Genomic DNA, 20,673 nt, shown 5'->3' with positions numbered 1-20,673 from the left:
CATGGTTTAATTGCATATAACATGTAAACATTCACAGTGCAGGGAGGAAAAAGTATGTGAGGCCCTTGCTTAATGACTTCTCCCAGAGCTAATTGGAGCCAGGAGTGAGCCAACCTTGACTCCAATCAGTGTGATGATATTGGATGTGTTGCTGACAGCTGTCCTGCCCTTAAAAAACACACACCTGTTTTGGGTTTACTGGTTTCAAGAAGCACTGTCTGATGTGAACCATGCCTCCCAGAAAAGACCTCTCAGAAGACCTACGATCAAGAATTGTTGACTTGCATGAAGCTGGAAAGGGTTACAAAAGTATCTCCAAAAGCCTTGATGTTCATGTGTCCACGGTAAGACCGACTGTCTACAAATGGAGAAAGTTTAGCACTGTTGCTACTCTCCCTAGGCATGGTCGTCCTGTAAAAATGACTGCAAGAGCACAGCGCAGAATGCTGCATGAGGTAAAGAAGAATCCCAGAGTGTCAGCTAAAGACCTACAGAAATCTCTGGCACATGCTAACATTTTTGTTGACACATCTACAATAAGGAAAACCTTAAACAAGAATGGAGTACATGGGAGGACACCACGGAGGAAGCCATTGCTGTCCAAAAAGAATATTGCAGCATGTTTGAAGTTTGCAAAAGAGCGCCTGGATGTTCCACAGCACTACTGGCAAAATATACTGTGGACAGATGAAACCAAGATTGAGTTGTTTGGGAAGAACACACAACACTATGTGTGGAGAAAAAAAGGCACAGCACACCAACATCAAAACCTCATCCCCACTGTAAAACATGGCGGAGGGAGCATCGTGGTTTGGGGCTGCTTTGCTGCCTCAGGGCCTGGACGGATTGTTGTCATTGATGGGAAAATGAATTCCAGAGTTTATCAAGACATTTTGCAGGAAAACGTACGACCATCTGTCCGCCAACTGAAGCTCCGCAGAGGATGGGTGATGCAACAGGACAATGACCCAAAGCATACAAGTAATTCAACAAAACAATGGCTGCAACAGCACAGAATACGCCTTCTGGAGTGGCCCAGTCAGAGTCCTGACCTCAACCCGATTGAAATGCTGTGGCATGACCTTAAGAGAGCGATTCACACCAGACATCCCAAGAATATTGCTACAATGAAACAGTTTTGTGAAGAGGAGTGGTCCAAACTTACTCCAGATCGTTGTGCAGGTCTGATCTGCAACTACAGGAAACGTTTGGTTGAGGTTATTGCTGCCAAAGGAGGGTCAACCAGTTATTAAGTCCAAAGGTTCACATACTTTTTCCTCCCTGCACTGTGAATGTTTACATGTTATGTGCAATTAAACTATGGCAACATCTAATGTTTGTGTAGTATTATGTTCAGCAGACTGTGTTCTTCTATTGTTGTGACTTAGATGACGTTCAGAGCACATTTTATGCCCAATTCATGCAAAACTCCACGTAATCCCAAGGGGTTCACATACTTTTTCTTGCAACTGTACATAAATGAATTGCTGTACCTGTCATTACTACCAATATGTTATCCCCTGCATGTCATACTTCTACTATAGAATCTATTGTTTTATTGTTCTCTTGCCATAACCTGTCTGTCACCACCTATAAACTGCCTGAATTAGCTGAGCCGCATTCGCGACTCCATTTCCCTTAAAAGACTGACTGCTCAACCGTCCAATCAGGTCTGAAGAAAAAGCGGAAGCTTTGAAATGCGTCACCTGACTTATCACCTGACCCGTCCTCGCATTCCTATTGGCCGTTCCCTGGTTCCGAACTTCTGTGCATTCCACACTGGTTATGGCGCCTGTCACGGCATCCACCGCTGACACGCATCCCATCCCTGGGACCTGGACACCTCCTCATAAAAAGAAATCAGATTTGTTTGACAACTTCTGCCTTTCATGAATCCATGCTGTCTGTTGCTTAAAATATTTTTTTTTGTCACTGGTATATTTTTTGTTATAATTATAATGATCTGTTATATGCAATGGTATCATTCATTGTATATTGCCAATCGGTTCTTCTATACCATTTTTTAATGATCAACACCAGTATATTTCCATATACGTACATATATGCATTGCTGAGCGGGTCATTACTACCAATATGTTATCCCCTGCCTGTCGTACTTCTACTAAAAGAAACAATTGAGTACTGTCCGTGATACTTTGTTTATTTGCACTAACATACAATTTTGAGGACAAGCTTTTGGGGTATGTCCCCTTCTTCAAGGTCCAAGCAGTACTATACAAATACAAAAATATTTGTATAGTATTGCTTGGACCTTGAAGAAGGGGACATACCCCGAAAGCTTGTCCTCAAAATTGTATGTTAGTGCAAATAAACAAAGTATCACGGACAGTACTCAATTGTTTCTGTCGCAAATGCACTAATATGGCTACAATCACCTCAAGCAAAATGGAAGGTACTTCTACTAAAGAATCCATTGTTTTATTGTTCTCTTGCCATAATCTGCCTGTCACCACCTATAAGCTGCCTGAATTGGCTGAGCCACATTTGCCCCGCCCACTCCATTCCCCTTAAAAGACTGACTGCCCAACCGTCCAATCAGGTCTGAAGAAAAAGCAGAAGCTTTGAAACTCGTCACCTGACTTATCACCTGACCCGTCCTCACATTCCTATTGGCCGCTTCTGGACTTCTGTGCATTCCACGCTGGTTACAGCGCCTGTCACGGTGTCTGTCACGGCACCTGACACTGCTGACACACATCCCATCCCTGGGATCCGGACACCACTGGATACCATCGGCCTTTGCACTGACCCTACTGAGGACATGTTCTAACGCCTTATCTTAGTACCTTCTTGTGAGTAGCTATTGGCTATTTTATTAATAAAATTTTTGAACATACTGCACTTAGGTTGGCGCTCTCTTGTGTTCTTTTATAATTTTGTCCTTTCTCTAGTCTGGTGCTATGACCTCAATGTGGAGGTCTGAAATATTGGTTTTATGTTGTAAAGAGCCTTTCATGATGTTACACAGAGACAAGGTTGTCCTGAGGCCTAATGCCTAGTTTCTTCTTAAAGTGGTTTCTTCTTTAGACCTCAACCCGGAAATTGTCCTTCACTCTTATGTCCTGCTCTGACACATCCCAAGGACATTTTTCTCCAGTGTCCTACCCTAGTATGCAATGTGAGAGCCTAAACATCAGTGACAACCTCTATTCGGCAATTTAATTTCTTCTTTGTTTTTTCAGGGGCGCTCACTGCTTCTCACCATTGCTAGGCAGATTAGACAAGGCATCTTGTCTATTGGTCTAAAGCAGGTGTAGGCAAAATTCAGCCCTCCACCTGTGGCAAAATTACAAATCCCAACATGCCTGTACATCTAAGAGTCATGCTTGTAGCTGTCAGAGCAACAGTTGGAAGGCCAAAGTTTCCCTACACCTGATCTAAAGGTGACTTGATTAGATGCATACTTCATGGGCATCAGGCATCTGTTTTATTAGATTTGGAAGGCTGACAACTGGTCTTCTGTTCACACATTTGCTAAGCTTTATCAGGTAGATTTATAGGCCTCATCCGATGCCAATTTTGGGTGTAAGGTGCTTCAAGTTGCTTCTGAGTTCTGTTTCTTATGTCAACCTGTTGCCATTGTTTGCTGTGTTGCCTACCCTCAGTTTGACTGCTTTTGGATATCCTATGGTTAAGACTAAGATCATGTGTCCTGTATTGTACGATTAAGAAAATGGGACTTTTGATTTACCAGTAAAATCCTTTTCTTGGAGTACAGTACAGGACACATGTCCCTCCCATTTGCTCTCTATGATCTCCCTATTGCTTACTACAAAACTGAGGCTGGGAGTGGAGGGGGTTATAGAGTGGGTGTCCCTGCAGCTTTTTTGCCAGTGTCCAATCACCTCAAGGTAGCTGCATAATCCATGGTTAAGACTAAGATCCTATGTTCTGTACTTCAAGAAATCCAGAAAACCCATTTTTGTTATGAAGTTGTGATTGTCGCAGTATTCGGCACAATCCTTTTTATCTTTTCTGTGAACCTATAAATAAGCAGTGTGCTTCAGGTCGTGCATTTTTCTTCTCCAAACCCTCCTGGAATCTCTAATAAATGTAAAAAGTAAAAGAGAAGAAGTCTGCTCCAAATCCTTGTTGAAAGCTTCATCTTCCAGTTTTTCAATAAGAACAAATGAAGGAATCAATGATTTCAGTTTGGAGGGTTTAGGCCACATTCACACTGAGCTGAGCAGTTTCAGGCATTTATGAGCATTCTTTTGAACAGATTTGCAAATATTATAGGTGTTTTTCATTTAGGCATTTTTGCTGTGGTCAACAGAAACCTGTGTCAATGTGTCATAGGCACATGCAACAGGAAAATCAGAATCAAGCATATGGCTGCTGCACACAGAAGTAATGTACCTTTCTCCTTGATCTGGGGAGCAGTGTAGCTGTTCCACTGGGGTAGCAAGTTTCGTCCCACTTCCTCCCAGGCTTTGGTAGTTCTTGCCTGGCTCTTATAATGGTGGTCCATGGAATCAAACATACAGGGGTGGCCACGAATGAGAGCAGTGAATGTCTTAGCTTCCAGAAGCAGACTCTCTTCCATTTTCATCATAAGATGTGTGTTTATAAGGAGTGGAATGATGCTAGAAAAGGGGAGGGGAACAGCTGTTTGAGTTGAAAACGCCTGAAAAACGCTTGAAAAAATGCTCAAAAATTGTAGTTTCTTGCTGTTCAGGCATTTTCCAATCAAATCTATGGGGACAAAAACACTCAAATCTACTGGAAAAGTAGCGCATGTATTTTTTTGAGTGACAAGTGTTTTGCTACCAGTGACAAAATGCTCAAATGTGGAAAGGGGCCATTGAAATGAATAGGATTTTCCTTGTTGAGCGTTACTGACCGTCAAGCTTTGAACTGAAATAAGCTCAAGTGTAAACAGGGCCTAACTCTTTTTCTAAAGCTTTGCTATCAAGAATCTGATGTCAACACAAATATTCTTTTTTTTTTCTTACTTTGTTTTCTGGCTCCTTGTAGATATATCTCCCTGAGATATTGAACCTCTACTTTTCTCCCTCACTTCTGTTTGTTTGGAACGAATAGTCCAGTTGCGGTCATGTGCTCTAGTCTGTGCACACTACAAATCCTCTAGAGCAGGGGTGGGCAACTGTGGCCCTCCAGCTGTTGAACTACAAGTCCCATCATGCCTCTGCCTTTGGGAGTCATGCTTGTAACTGTCAGTTTTGCAATGCCTCATGGGACTTGTAGTTCTACAACAGCTGGAGGGCCACAGTTGCCCACCCCTGCTCTAGTCCATAGTCCCTAGTCAATCTTAACTGGGCTACTTTCCTACTTACAGTGGGACCATGAAGAATGAATGCATCCACCCTCTAACAGAAAGTAAGGCCATAACAGCAATAAAAAGCAACTTGGAGGAGGCTGAAAGCAATAGAATGCACTTTTATGAGTTAAGAATACATATCAGATAGATTTTTATTTTTTTTAAACCAGAGTTTAGTTTAACTTTAAGAAAGGTAATTCTAAAACGAGAGAAGACAATAAGGGAAATATAGTAGGCTAGGAGTATAAGTTTCTTTGGTATTTCACATCAGCGCAACACATTTTTTTTTTTTTTTTTTTTATGTTTTTGTGTTTTAACAGCCACAATAGTGATTTCAACAGCTGTGCTTAACACTGGATGTCTATTTATTCACTCATTTGGGTTTGGCAGTGCAGAATTATTATCACTTTGTTATTACATATTGTTTATCATTATAAACTATATTTTGCAGAGTGAGAAGGATGATGCCCAGATACAGATGGTGGGAGGAGAAGTGGAGCTTCCAGAAGATCTTGCTAAGATGGTTCAGGAAGATGAAGAGGAAGAAGAGGAACAGGGCTTTTTACATTCCGTTCTGCCTGACTTTGATATGGATGTGCTGAAAACACGGGCTCAAGGAACCATTACTGAAGTGAAAAGAGTAGCTGAAGAGAAATGTGAGATAATGTGACAAATTATTAGCATGGATAATCAGGCTGAAATAAATAAAGCTGCAATATGTTCTTTAACAATATTCAGTTATGTGTGATATGATTTAATAAGCTTTTATTCTTACAGGATTATTATGCTACTATTTAGGCCAAGGGCATTGCTATTTATTGCACGATATACAATCTATCATTTGTACAGCTATAGGGTTGATTTACTAAAACTAGAGAGTGCAAAATCTGGCGTAGCTCTGATAGAAACCATTACACATATGAGCTTCATTACAAATTGATTTTCAGACAAAAAGTTAATTTTCAGAGATTTAGATGCATTCAAATCTCTGAATGGACAAAGTTACAAATGTCAATGAATCCGATTAAAGGTATAACGAAAATAACTAATGCATTTGTTTCATTCACTTCATTTGGATGATGTCACATCATCTGAAAATGTTTTATTACATTTGAAAATGTAATAAAATTTCCCATTGGGCTCGAACTACTATTGCATCAATAGTAGTTCGAGCCCAATGGGAAATTTTATTACATTTTCAAATTCATTCAATAATTTGGATTCAAATAAATTTGTGTTTTAAATTAAGTTTGTATTTGTCACAGTCAGTTCAGTTTCACAGTCTAGTACAATTCTTGGGTTTGCAAAATTCAGGGCAGCTGCATTTTGCATTATGTTTATTCTGTTGCACACCAAAATATTGAAATGTTTTGATATATGAATAACAAATCCACTCAAAATATCGAAACCTAAAACTAATATATAGCAATCTTTCGATAAACTGCTACATTTTTCTAATCCACCTAGACCAACAAATATACGAAACGAATGCGAAGATATTAAACGAATTCTGAAAACGAATTAGTTCAATTAACGAATATGACGAAAGGCATCCAAAATGAAAATTTCCGATGTGCATATGTCTAGAAACCAATCATCTTCTAGGTTTTGTCAAAGCCTAATTGAAAAAGCTGAGGTTAGAAGCCGAGTGGCTGCCATGCACAGCTGCTCCAAATTTAGTACTGTCCAGTTTTAGCAATTCAACCCCATAATGTCTAACATGATGGATTTCTTCAGTTTCAGCAGTTACATGTAACAGTAAAAAGGAGTCATTACTAAACTGTGATCACTAACAACTGTATTTGCAAGTACTGTGGTATGTTAATACTACCACATGAGGGAGTGTTTGATTGCTAGTCTAGAACACTCAGTTATAGTTGGCAGTACACAATGTGTATATGCCAAATGTCCATGGCACTGCACTTTCCTATGAAATGATTTTTTATGGGTTTTCCGTGTAAATGTATGTCAGAGAACCACCTTTGCAGGGCATACATAGCAGAGATTGCATAATAGACCAACAGAATAAGACCACTAAGCCTATTAGAGCAATAATAATTATGAATTTGCGTTACAGTGCTAATGTGTTAAAATGTGGTGGGCTTACCCTGGGCCAAGACTCATTTTATTCTTTTTATCATATTAGGGTTTATTTACTAAAGCTGGAGAGTGAAAATCAGGTGCACTTCTGCATAAAAACCAATCAGACTCCAGGGTTTATTACCAAAGCTTAATTGAACAAGCTGAGGTTAGAAGCTAAAATATATAAATAAACAGCACAAAATAGACCTGAATACAAATATTAATAAGTCACACAATATAAATATCCCATATTAATTAGTGCATATATATATCAAAAAATATTCAGAAAAAACCATAAAGTCCCTTGTGATGAAAACTGAAGATTCCAAAGATGTTTATAACCTTCCACCTTTCACCCGTGCACACCAACATCAAATACACTCACCAGATTTTGGTGAGTGAAAAACCTTTAAGGATTTTTGGGGAGTCCTAAACCCCCTTTTCATCAGCTCAATAATATCCTGCCCCTCCAAGTTAAGATGTTCTTTCAGGTCCTCACCGTGGCTTCCTGGTTTGCTCCACCATATCATCAAAGAGAAAACTTATATAGTGTAATATTGCCACAACAGTATTATACCAAAAGACAAAATCCAGGCCACTCACATTTCAACAGCTTATAAAAGGCACATTTATTAAGCCCATGACAGCCTGATGATGAAAACCAGCCACATAATCCAGGATTCCCACACCAATGTAGCCAGATAGAGCAGAGGAACAGCAGAGAACCAGCCTAAATCCCACAAAATGGCCTCTGGAATGCACCGCTCGGTGTGCGCTCCACTCACCGGAAGTGACGTCAGACGTATGGCAAATAGACCGGGATTGCAATACGTCATACGTCTGACGTCACTTCCAGTGAGTGGAGAGCACGCCGAGCGGTGCGTTCCAGAGGCCATTTTGTGTGATTTAGGCTGGTTCTCTGCTGTTCCTCTGCTCTATCTGGCTGCATTGGTGTGGGAATCCTTGATCATGTTGGCTGGTTTTCATCATAAGGCTGTCATGGGCTTAATAAATGTGCCTGTTACAAGCTGTTGAAATGTGAGTGGCCTGGATTTTGTTTTTTGGTATAATACTGTTGTGGCAATATTACACTATATAAGATTTCTCTTTGATGATATGGTGGAGCAAACCAGGAAGCCACGGTGAGGACCTGAAAGAAGATCTTAACTTGGAGGGGCAGGATATTATTGAGCTGATGAAAAGAGGGTTTAGGACTCCCCAAAAATCCTTAAAGGCTTTTCACTCACCAAAATCTGGTGAGTGTATTTGATGTTGGTGTGCACAGGTGATAGGTGGAAGGTTATAAATATCTTTGGAATCTTCAGTTTTCATCACAAGGGACTTTATGTTTTTTTCTGAAGATTTTTTGATATATACATGCACTAATTAATATGGGACATTTATATTGTGTGACTTATTAATATTTGTATTCAGGTCTATTTTGCGCTGTTTATTTATATATTTTACTGTTTGTGTTTTCACACATTTTTTGCACAGCAGCAATTTAGAAGGGTGATTCACTTATGTTGATTGGCGCAGGAATATTTCACTTTTGTTTGAGGTTAGAAGCTGATTGGCTACCATCAGGGCTTTTTTCAGCAGGAACGCGGGGGATGCAGTACCAGCACCTCTAGCACTGAATGTATGTAATGGCAAGGGGTGTGGGGTGTACTGGAGGAACTATTGATGCTGGCTGCTGGGGCATCTATTGTCACTGTTTTTGTGTGAGGGTCTATTGTTGCTGGTGGGGATCAATTGTTGCTGATGGGGTCTTATGTTGCTGGTATGGATCTACTGTTGAGGGAGAGGTTGCTGGCTGCCGGGGGAATAGGGGTCTAATGATGCCGGGTAGATCTTTTGTTGCTGGGGAGGAAGTTTTGTTGTAGGTTGTCCATTGTTGTTGTGTGGGGGATCTATTGTTGCTGGGGAGGAATCTATTGTTGCTGACTGCAGGGGATTCATTTTACTGCTTTTCATGTTTTCATTAACAAATTCCATACAAAATTACTGAACACCACAAAATGATACATGGCTCTGTATTCTCTAAAAGGGGCGGTACTGGGAGGTGGGTAGGGGGTGGAACCAAGGGACGGTGCTCAGAGGAGGGTAGAGAGTGCAGACAAAAGGGAGCAGAGACTCAGAAAGAGGGAGTTCCTGCAACTATTATCTGAGAAAAAAAGCCCTAGCTACCATGTACAGCTGCACCAAATTCTAATTGAACCAGCTTTAGTAAATCTCCCCCATTATGACCACCTTCAAGAGGTATTAACTCCAAAAACAAAAATGTAATATATTGCAGCTTACCAATCCTTGGATGCGATGGCTGCTTTAGTTTTCTTTGTTTATGCTTTTTTCCGTTTATTTCACCTGATGATCCAGCCAGTAACACGGTTCCCATCTTAGGGTGTCTGCATTCTGGATGAAGTAGTAAAGCTGATTGATACCTTTAAACAGCAGCTTCATAAGTCTGGGGAGAACCAGTGTTAGGCCAGCAATTAAGATGGACTTGACTAACAAATTGAAGCAGAACTCCAGATAACACTTTAGAGGCAGTTACAGCAGGTTTATTTTTGGATTAAAGGGTTTACATAAATGAATAAAAGCTAACCATTGCAAGCACCCCTGTCAGTGTTACATGGGTTTACTCAAGCCTCTAACTGCCACTTTTGCTGCGCAGCTTGGCCTGTTAGAAGAAGGCAGAATCACAAGGAGAAAATAAAGAAAAAGGCTTAAAAAAATAAAACTAATGCAGTCATTACATCTAAGCATTGATGAGCTGCAACTGACTGCATTTTTGTTTTTGGGTTTAATACCACTTAAATGTATTTTAATGAAGGAAGAAATTTTCCTGTTACAGGGAAAGTAAAGTATTTCAATGTGTTATATGTACATATAAATGTATTGTCATGAGACCAGCCTGATGTAAACTATCCTACCAATATGTTTGTTTTAAAATATTGTTACTAGGTGTGTTCTGTTTAAATGTTTACTAGTTTTTTTCTTTCAAATGAAAACCTATGAAATAAAATCTTTGTAATCATATCTGCTGCACAATTTGCCTATCCCAAAAAAGATGTAGACAGAAATTCCAGAGAGCCAGCACTCATTCCAGTAACATTATAGTTTAGTAGCACATATACAGCTAAAACAAGGGTCTCCCATTCTGATGAGTTGCAGCCAGTCCTTGTTTTAGTGGAAGCAAGCAGTGACCTGCCCACCCCCTCCTACACCCCTCTTCCAAAATCATGGATAACAGTGCACTACAGCCTCAAGTCATGATCAGTGTCATTTTGCACCCAGGAGTCACAAGTGATGCTTGTAGCCCAATGAAATACACAGGGGCCGTGCAAACATCTGAGTGATACTTGTGGACGGTATGCACACAGAGAAGTATACCCAGTACGCACAAAGTCTACATTTAGGGCATATACGCATATTTCAGCTTGTCAATGATTTTTACAGTGGGCTGTATGCAAATGTCAGTGACACCCGGGCACCTAAATAGGTCTGTTTTTGAGATTGTGTGGGCAAATGCATACATATGCAGAATAGTTAACAGAATTAAGCCAGTATTTCGGTTCAATTCTTAAAACCCAAGAAGGCTTATTGGCTACATGTAAAAACACATTAATAGTACGATAACATGTTTCGGCTATAACAGCCTTCCTCTGTCAGGGACCCTGTCGCCGTGCAGCCGTGCGACAGCGACAGATCCCTTTGGGTCACGGCGGTGCAAGTGCACAGGCGCGGGAGCGTGGAAGTGCGCGCATGCGGACATATGCCATACTTACCTGCTGCTGCACCCACGGATCTGCACCTGGCCTGCATCCTAGTCACTGCCATACCTGCCTGCTACTGTATCCATGCTCCGGTGTCCAGTCACCAGTCTGTATCCTGATTGCCGCCATACCTGCCTGCTGCTGCACCTACGTTCCTGCATCCACACCTGGCCTGCATCCGGATCTCCTGGACCTTCAGCTACCTGCCACCAGCTCCAGATCCACCTGGCACTCGTGCCACTCCTGGCTCTATGCCCTCTGTTCCCACTATCAGGGGCTCCGAGCGGGAGTAGTAAGAGGACGCCTTCTATCCATGGATAGCCAGATTAATAAATTCTTCCAAAGTATTAGGCACTCCAACTTGAGCTAGCTCATCTTTCAGGGGTTCGGCAAGACCTAAGAGAAACTGATATCGTAGGGTAGCGTCGTTCCAATCAGTATTGGCGCTCCAACGCCGGAACTCTGTTACATAGTCCTCAGCTGCCCTGCGACCCTGCTGAAGAGAGTGTAGTGTGGCATCTGCAGACACAGATCACTGGGGATCTTCATAGAGCTGCACCATAGCCTCAAAGAAATGATTCAAGGAAGACAGTTTGGCATCTTCCTTCTCAAGCAGATGGTGGGCCCATGCTTGTGGTTCGCCCTGGAGAAGTGAGATCACAAATCCTATCTTGGTTGCGTCTAAGAAAAAGGTGCGGGGTTGCAACGCAAAATAAAGTTCACAGGCGTTGCAGAAGGCCCTGAATTTGTGGTGGTTGCCAGAAAACCTTTCGGGTGTAGGTACTCTAGGCTCAGGGGGCAACATCATCACAGTAGGGCTTGCCATGGCCCCTGGAGCGACAGTTGGAGCGGATGTCGCTGCAGTGCTAGCAGAGGGTGCAGGTGCAGATAGGGCCTGGAAACGGTCCTCTAGATGGTTGTACCCCTCTTGTAGGCCCTTGACGGCTTGAGTCAGTGCCACAACATGCTGGCAGGCATGGGAGTGTGCAGACTCGCATGCGCAGAAGCGCGCACATGCGCAGTAGAGTCCGCGTCACCGCTAGGCGGGCTACTTAAACCTGCAATACAGTACAATCAATGCCTTCTGGTCTACAACATCCCTGCACTATTAACTTATCCTGTTGCTTGTATTCTGATCCTGACTAAGAAAGAACTCCGCCTGCACTGACCTCGGCTATCGCTGACCATCCGCTTGCCTGCTCCCTTGTACTTGATCTGCCCACTTAATACTGACCTGGCTTGTCTGACTCTGCTGCATCTACTTACCTGCACCTGCACCTGGCTTACATCCTGATCTGTGCCATACTTACCTGCCGCTGCACCCACGGTCCTGCATCTGGCTTGCATCCTGACATGTGCCATACTTACCTGCTGCTGCACCCACGGTTCTGCACCTGGCCTGCATCCTGGTCACCGCCATACCTGCCTGCTACCACATCCATGCTCCGGTGTCCAGTCCCAGTCTGCATCCTGATTGCCGCCATACGTGCCTGCTGCTGCACCTACGTTCCTGCATTAACACCTGGCCTGCATCCGGATCTCCTGGACCTTCAGCTACCTGCCACCAGCTCCAGATCCACCCGAAACTCGTGCCACTCCTGGCTCTGCTCCTTCTGTTCCCACTATCAGGGGCTCTGAACGGGAGTCCTAAGAGGATGCCTTCTCTCCACGTCAGGCTCCCCAACCAGGTACGTGACATCCTCATAGCTATGAGGAAGGCTGTTATAGCTGAAACATGTTAGAGTACTGTTAATGTGTTTTTACATGTAACCAATCTAGACTGAAAGAACAACCTCTCCAGCGCCTCAAAGGGGTGATTGCCAGGAAGTAGACCAGGGAATCAAACGTGCTGTTAGCCTAGGAAAAGGGTCTTGGTGGTGCAGCCCTCCTGTTACTGGGGGATCATCCAAAAACTGGAAAGAAAAGCACACAAGGGGTGCAAACACCTAGCGCATTTTCCAAGGTTTATTGAAAAAACAAAAAACATACTCACAAATAGAGTGTATAAAAGCCTTCTAAAACTGCTGAGATGACCCAACGTGATGACAGAGTACCCGACTGGTGGTGGCCTGCTGACTCATGTCAGGGACGTGTCCCCTTCCTCAGAGCTTGCTTAGCTCTAAGGAATAGCTCTTTAGAGATTGCTCCCTCTGTACAGAGCCCTGTGTTGATTGTCAACACAGGGCTCTGCATACCTCCCAACTCTCTTAGATGGGAATGAGGGACACCTATTAGCAAAAGTATGTAGGCATAAGGCACACCCCCTTCCATGTCCCCCTTAACCGCCTCTCGCCCGCCATATAAGGTAATTACAGTGTAAGGCGGTTCTCTCGTTCTGGGACGAGAGAACCCATGCTAACCGCACAAGCGTAGCTCCGGGAGTGCGCAGCGCGGCGATCTGTGGTACGGTGTGTACCTCGGACACAGCAGATCACCGATCAATGGGAAGAGCCGAAGATGTCAGCTCGGTAATGTGATCAGCTGTGTCCAATCACAGCTGATCGCATGTAAATAGGGAAATGCCGGTTATCGGCATTTCTCTCCTCACGAGCTGTCGCGCTGACAACTCGAGAGGAGAGCCGGTAATCGGCTTTACTCAGAGGGGACATGTACAGTGATCATCAGGGCACTGATGATCAGTGTGCCCTGATGATCAGTGTAGCCCCAGCAGTGCCACCTGTCAGTGTCCATCAGTGCCAGCTCTCAGTGCTCATCCATGCCACCTGCCAGTGCCCATCAGTGCCACATCAATGCCACATATCAGTGCCTACCAGTGCACATCAATGCCACATATCAGTGCCCATCTGAGCTGCCTTTCAGTGTTGCATATCAGTGCCAGTCAGTGCCGCCTATCAGTGCCAGTCAGTGCTGCATATTAGTGCCGCCTAACAGTGCCAGTCAGTGCCACCTAACAGTGCCAGTCAGTGCCACCTAACAGTGCCAGTCAGTGCTGCCTCTCAGTGCCGCCTATCAGTGCCATATATAAGTGCTGCCTTTCAGTGCCCATCAGTGATGCTTGTCAATGCCCATGAGTGCCACCTACCAGTGCTTCCTCATCAGTGCCCATCAGTGCCACCTATCAGTGTCCATCAGTGCAGCCTATCAGTGCCCATCACTGCAGCCTCATTAGCGCACATCAGTGAAGGAGAAAATCACTTATTTACAAAATTTTATAACAAAAACTAAGAACAAAATTTTTTTTTCAAAATTTTCTGTGGTTTTTGGTTTGTTTAGTAAACAATAAGAAACCCAAAGGTGATTAATTACCACCAAAAGAAATCTCTATCTGTCTCAAAAAAATGATAAAAATGTCATGTGGGTACAGTATTGCATGACCGCGCAATTGTCATTCAAAGTGCGACAGCACTGAAAGCTGAAAATAGGCCTGGGCAGGAAGGGGGTATAAGTGCCCTGTAAGTGAGTGGTTAAAGGGGTTTAAAACAAAACAATTGTTGGTTAAACCCACAAGTAGTTTTTTATACCACTACTATTCCTTTATATTGGTGTGGGAATTTACAAATGCAGCAATTTAGAAATTGGGTGAAAGATTTAGCACTGTAAAACACTTTTTTGATAGATAGATAGATAGATAGATAGATAGATAGATAGATAGATAGATAGATAGATAGATAGTTCATTTTATATACAACTACATAGATCAGACCAAAATGAGGGAAAAATGATAAGGAAAGAGGGACAAAGGGATTTTGTTATAAATGAAGGACAGTCGTCAAAATCAGGAAGAGTTTTGAGTTATGGGCTCTGGGCAATCAGCAGGTCCTGGGCATGAAACATTGGCCATCACAGCCTGTACAGGTCACCTACCTGCAATGTGGATATAGTAGTCATTTACAGGACTACTTGTATTTTTTCAATTAATACAGGATGTTCTCCGATTGGACAAGCAGGTGATTGTGGCGTCATCTAGAAATTACCTTGTATAAGTATCAGTGAGAATCCTCGTTTTGCTGTGGGAGGGGTCCAGCAGGCTCCACCTACTACAGACTGCTCATAGAAAACTACAGGAGAAAAACGCCCATTCTTAACCTCGGAATCTACTAAGCAACTTATTCACTCCCTGGTTATCTCTCGCCTTGACTATTGTAACTCCCTCCTCATTGGCCTACCTAATTGCAGGCTATCCCCTCTTCAGTCTATCATGAATGCTGCTACCGGACTCATCCACCTTACCAACCTTACCAACCATTCATGTCTGCCATCAATCCACTGGCTTCCTGTTGCACAATTAATAAAATTCAAATACATATAAAGCCATTTATAGCTCTGCCCTAAATTCTCTCCGCTCCTCCCATGACCTCCTGCTCTCTAGCTCTCTTATCTCCTCCTCCCATGCTCATCTCCAGGACTTCTCCAGAGCCTCCCCCATCCTTTGGAACTCTCTACCCCCAATCTATCAGACTATCACCTACTCTGCCCACTTTTAGGTAATCTCTGAAAATCTATCTCTTCTGGGAAGCTTATCCTGCCTTCAGTTAATAACCAAATCTTCTATTCCTCCTGTCGGTTCATCCCCCACAGTTATTACCTTTTGTACCACCAGCCCCTTCCTCTTAGATTGTAAGCTCCAAGGAACAGGGCCCTCCTAACCCTCTTGTATTGAACTGTATTGTTGCTGTATTGTCTCCCTTTATATTGTAAAGCGCTAAGCAAACTGTTGGTGCTATATAAATCCTGTATAATAATAATAACAGGAGGGAGCAAGACCAGTCACTCTGCACAAGGCACACTGATTAGCTGCCACTGGTCTTTATTTTGGGAAGCTTCTGCACAGAGATAAAGTGTAGCACTGAATAACTGTACAGACGTGTAAGAATTACACAAATCGCACCAAACGTCAGGAGGGAATACACATGCCTCCTGTGTTTAGACAGTATCTCCTTAGCCTGGAGTTTAGGTATGTTGATGTATCAGATTTTTTACTAGAAAAGCAGAGAGAGAGGGAAATGAGAACACTTGTAGACAACAACATGTGAGAGGAAATCTGTCAAAAGTAGACAGTTCTCTCTGGCACAAGTTAGAAAGTAAAGGAAAAAGGAAAGCAAAAAAAAAAACCTGACATGTTTTTAAAAACTCTATACTTTTTAGCCCCAGTTCACACTGATGTGATGCAGGAAACACAGGAATTCTTGTGCATTTTCCATATTGCATAGCAATCGCACTGTGCTCTGTAATCTGCTGCAGGTGTCCATGGAAAGTTAACAACGCCCCGAAAGCAGGTTGTAAATGCAATGTGTTTGCCTGAACCAGATTGCATAGGTATAAACATCCATGATATCCAGTTCCAGTGCAAATAAGAAAAAGCTGCCCTCACCTTTTTGATGCAGATATGGTGAGATTTGAGCCATTCAAAATGAATGGCTGAAATCGCACCGCATTGAATCGCATGTGATTTGCACAGGAATATGGTGCAATCAGGGACGGACTGACCATTTGGAAACTCGGGCACTGCCCGAGGGCCCGGGGTCAGTAGGAGGCCCCATGAGATGCCGCTGGTACCTTTTTCATAGGCTTTTTTGAGTTTGGGCAAGGACACAGGGGCCCCATGATCCCCTATTGCCCGGGGGCCCCATAAGTTGTCAGTCCGCCCCTGGGTGCAATTCACATGTGGTTCACAGTGTGAACCTAGGCTTAAGGTTGCCAAACTAAAGTTAAACCATGTAAAACAAAAAAAAAAAAAAATCACATATGGCACCTATGGTGAATTCACATGAGTAAAAAGGACAACCCTTTGATATCCTGAATAAACTGATGTTAGACTCTTTATTAACACAAGAGCCACTGTGACCGTTCCGGCATTGCAAAACAATTGCTCTTTCCATAGGTGCCTAAAGCTTAACATATAAATTATAGATTTTCACTTGAGTGTTCTTAAAAAATAATTTTTAATGATCAAACATTGTGGCAGGCGCAGCACCCTTTGGTGCCTAGTGCGCTGTGGCATTAGAACAATTATGCAATTGCTGTTTCTTTGTTTGATTAGACTGACTTTACTCTGTAATTCCTCCAATGCCGCTCTATGGATGCAGTAGGTTTAAAGAGCACACCGAATACTTTAGTTAACTTCTTTAATAACTTCAATCTTCTTCATATAACACTGCTTACAATGGCTTATTTCTTTCATATTACAGTGGTTTAATTCGTATTACATTGGGTTGATTCAATAGCTTATCTCGATAGATTCGTTAGATTCGATTGGATTATGATTACTCTACAGTGACTTGATTCGTAAGTTCGGTGGAACTACAAGTAAACACATGCAACAGTTTTTACACACAGATCTACCTGCACTGTTAAACAATAGAGGAACACACAAGTGCATTAAATACCTATTTGGCCTTCTCTACTTCCATGGAGCTTCTCTGATTGGAACTTTGTCTGTTTCCTCCTCTGTCTGGTGAGCATGTGTCTCTAGAAAATCCTAGCAGGGAGTTTTACACAGGCACAAATGTGAAACTGGCTGGGATTGGTTAAGGCTCTGTACAGTGTGAGGCTGTCTGTGATTGGCTCACCTTTAACTAACTCTTAAAGGCATATTTTCCTTTTCTGCTTCTGCTAACACAATGAATATATAAATGTCATATAACATTCAAAGACATAAATTACAGCAATGATTCTGCTTTTGGCTTTAACATATACACATATACACTGTACTGAGGTTATTGGCAGGTTTGGTATACACATATATGTAAACCATATTAGCAACCTAGGACTGGTCTTAGCTGGCCAGCTACAAACATTTTTTCCCAATCGAAAACCACATTCACAGTTAAGCCCAGTGCACATTTATCAAAAGTCGTCCGGTCCAGCAGGTACTGCTGTCTGGTCAACAGCAGCCATTCTAAAGACTGGCTTCTGTCGAATGGTCTTGCTGGAACTATTGTTGCAATATTGCACAGAGCTGTCCCTTACCTCCCATTCTGGGGCACCCTGCCAGTGCTGTCCCTTACCTACCATTCTGGGGTCCCCCACCAGTGCTGTCCCTTACTTCCCATTCTGGGGTCCCCTGCCAGTGCTCTCCCTTACCTCCCATTCTGGGGTCCCCTGCCAGTGCTGTCCCTTACCTCCCATTTTGGAGTCCTCCGTCAGTGCCCCTCGCTCCTCCTCTCCAGTGTCTGCCTTCATAGCAAGCCTCTCACTTCTGAGCCGGGCTGTGTATATCCATAGATATACACAGCGTGGCTCGGCCCTGCCCCCCACTCCCGCCCCACAGGATTTGACTTACAGTAGCAGGAGCCAATGGCTCTCAATGTGACCTTTGAGGGTGCAGCGCTGCTGCAGATAGGTACAGCACTGGATTGAGAGTAGGGTCAGTAAGTTTTGGGGGGGAGAACAAGTAGTGGGGCTTTTTCTACCTTAATGCAGGGAATGCTTTAAGGTAAAAAAATGTCTTGACTTTATGAAAACTTTAAGGTTGATGGATGAAGTTTGTATGGCAATATCTCAAACACCCAAGGTTGTTCAAATTTGCCAAAGACATCTCAGATATACTGCACATCCTATGCTCTGTAACATGGCAAAAAGATTTCCATAGGTTAACAATGAATTTCTCATTCTTATATTAAAATACTGTAACTATTTCTGTTAGCATTTATAAAGGAATGCAAAATAATTTTGGGTTAATATCAATCTATTTACAGATATTGAGAACTGCTATGGGAATTATGTTTGCAAGTTTCTTTGCTTTATGCAGGCTTTCAAGAACATATACCTCCTCAGAGGTAACCCATATGATATAAACTTGGTCCTCTACAAAAATAAATAGATGACCATTTTCTGATTCTTTATTTAAATTATAATGATCTATTTAAATTATAATGATCATGGTCTGCCTTGCACCTGCCACACTGTCGCACTCACCTGTGCCACATTTCCACATTTCAGAGCCAACTCTTTATTTCCATATGAGGCTGCCAGCGTGCCGTCAGTGCAGGCCAGAAAATCCACAACGGGGCACTGTTATGAAGGAATAACAGTGCATAGTATTGCATGGAAGAGATAAAAGCTGCAGCACTCTGCAGTGAATGATTTGTGTGCTTAAAGGGGGGGGGGGGTCCTAAAATGGTATGGTGAAATGTATCATATGCCTATTTGCTGCATAGACTACATAAATGAGTCATAGACAATCTTACCACAAAATATGCCTTAAGAATTGTGCTGCTGGGAAGAATCCTCAGATCAAAGCATCACTTTTTAAACATTTAAAAACTTAGAAAAAAAATAAAAATGCTTTTCTGCACACAAAATGTAGACAGAAAGGTTATCCTAAAGAAGAACTTCACTAAAGCAGTCTATCACATAGCAATAATAAACACTATAATACATTTTTGAGCTGGGGGTGTACAGTTGGAGTGTCCCTATTCTACATTTAATGGTCATCCTCAGCTCTGATTGTTATTGTTATCTGAATTTGTTGGGTTTCCCTTTTGCCTAGAAACAATTGAGTACTGTCCGTGATACTTTTTTTATTTGCACTAACATACAATTTTGAGGACAAGCTTTCGGGGTATGTCCCCTTCTTCAAGGTCCAAGCAGTACTATTACAAATCACAAAGTTTAAGCAGAATGTTAGAAGGGATGAAAAAAAAAAAAAAAAGGCTACAGATAAGATACAGCAAAAGGAGGGGGGATGTTTTAGTTCTGAAAGGAAAATTCAAATCCATTCAGGAAAGAAAAACTTTTGAACTAAGAATGATAATTCTATTTGACACAAAAGATAACGGCCTTAACTTGGACATGGGATTCCTCACTCATTATCCAACAGTTTTATGACTATTAGCTAGCTTGACCCCCTCTGTGTGAGTGTAGTACCCCCCCCCCCTCCTTTTGCTGTATCTTATCTGTATCCTTTTTTTTTTTTTCATGCCTTCTAACATTCTGCTTAAACTTTGCGATTTTTATAGTACTGCTTGGACCTTGAAGAAGGGGACATACCCCGAAAGCTTGTCCTCAAAATTGTATGTTAGTGCAAATAAAAAAAGTATCACAGACAGTACTCAATTGTTTCTGTCGCAAATGCACTAATACAGCTACAATCACCTCTTTTGCCTAGGAAATTGTTTACTTTCATTATATTCTTCAGTAGACAGAGCAAGAAGATACAGGGTTATGGGTTCTGAATATTTTTTCATTGAATCATTAAGAGGTTTATTTCCAGTGATGTGGGTTAGGGTAGAAGATAAATATTTGGGGAGCCCTTCTACAATTGTCCTTTTGCCTCCCAGACTTTGCCTAGATGGGCTGTAGCTAAAGAAACCAATTGCCTACCAAGCCTGCTGCCTGTGGAGGGAACTGTTCCATAGCTATAAAGCTTTATAAAGACTAACTATGCTAGGCCCTGGAAGACAGGAAGATGGCTACGTCTTACAATGGCTGAGAATTCTGGAGCTGTGATGTCACCCATACACTCTCATGGCCCAGCCATTGTCAGCGCTTCCTCCTCTCCTGTGCTGCTGCTCATTGACACAGGGGAGCCAACGCTGCAGGATCATA

At 42.5% G+C, this 20,673-nt stretch overlaps 1 protein-coding gene across 1 annotated transcript in view; it reads left to right on the top strand.

The window, feature by feature from the left end:
- LOC149454538 (complexin-4-like) overlaps positions 1 to 6,326 on the top strand; it is a 38,462-nt gene extending 32,136 nt beyond the window's left edge. Inside the window, exon 3 of the mRNA XM_089687400.1 lies at positions 5,754 to 6,326. Coding sequence (XP_089543526.1) covers positions 5,754 to 5,972 — 219 coding nt within the window. The 3' untranslated portion in view covers positions 5,973 to 6,326. The remainder of the gene's footprint in view (positions 1 to 5,753) is intronic.
- Positions 6,327 to 20,673: the final 14,347 nt, after the last annotated feature.

This window comes from Staurois parvus, unplaced genomic scaffold (genome assembly GCF_062004578.1).
Source record: "Staurois parvus isolate SC_StPar_1 unplaced genomic scaffold, SC_StPar_1.0 ptg000425l, whole genome shotgun sequence".
In the NCBI taxonomy this organism is placed as follows: Eukaryota; Metazoa; Chordata; class Amphibia; order Anura; family Ranidae; genus Staurois; species Staurois parvus.
The sequence above is the reverse complement of the archived record's forward strand: the minus strand, read 5'-3'. Positions and strand labels throughout refer to the sequence as shown.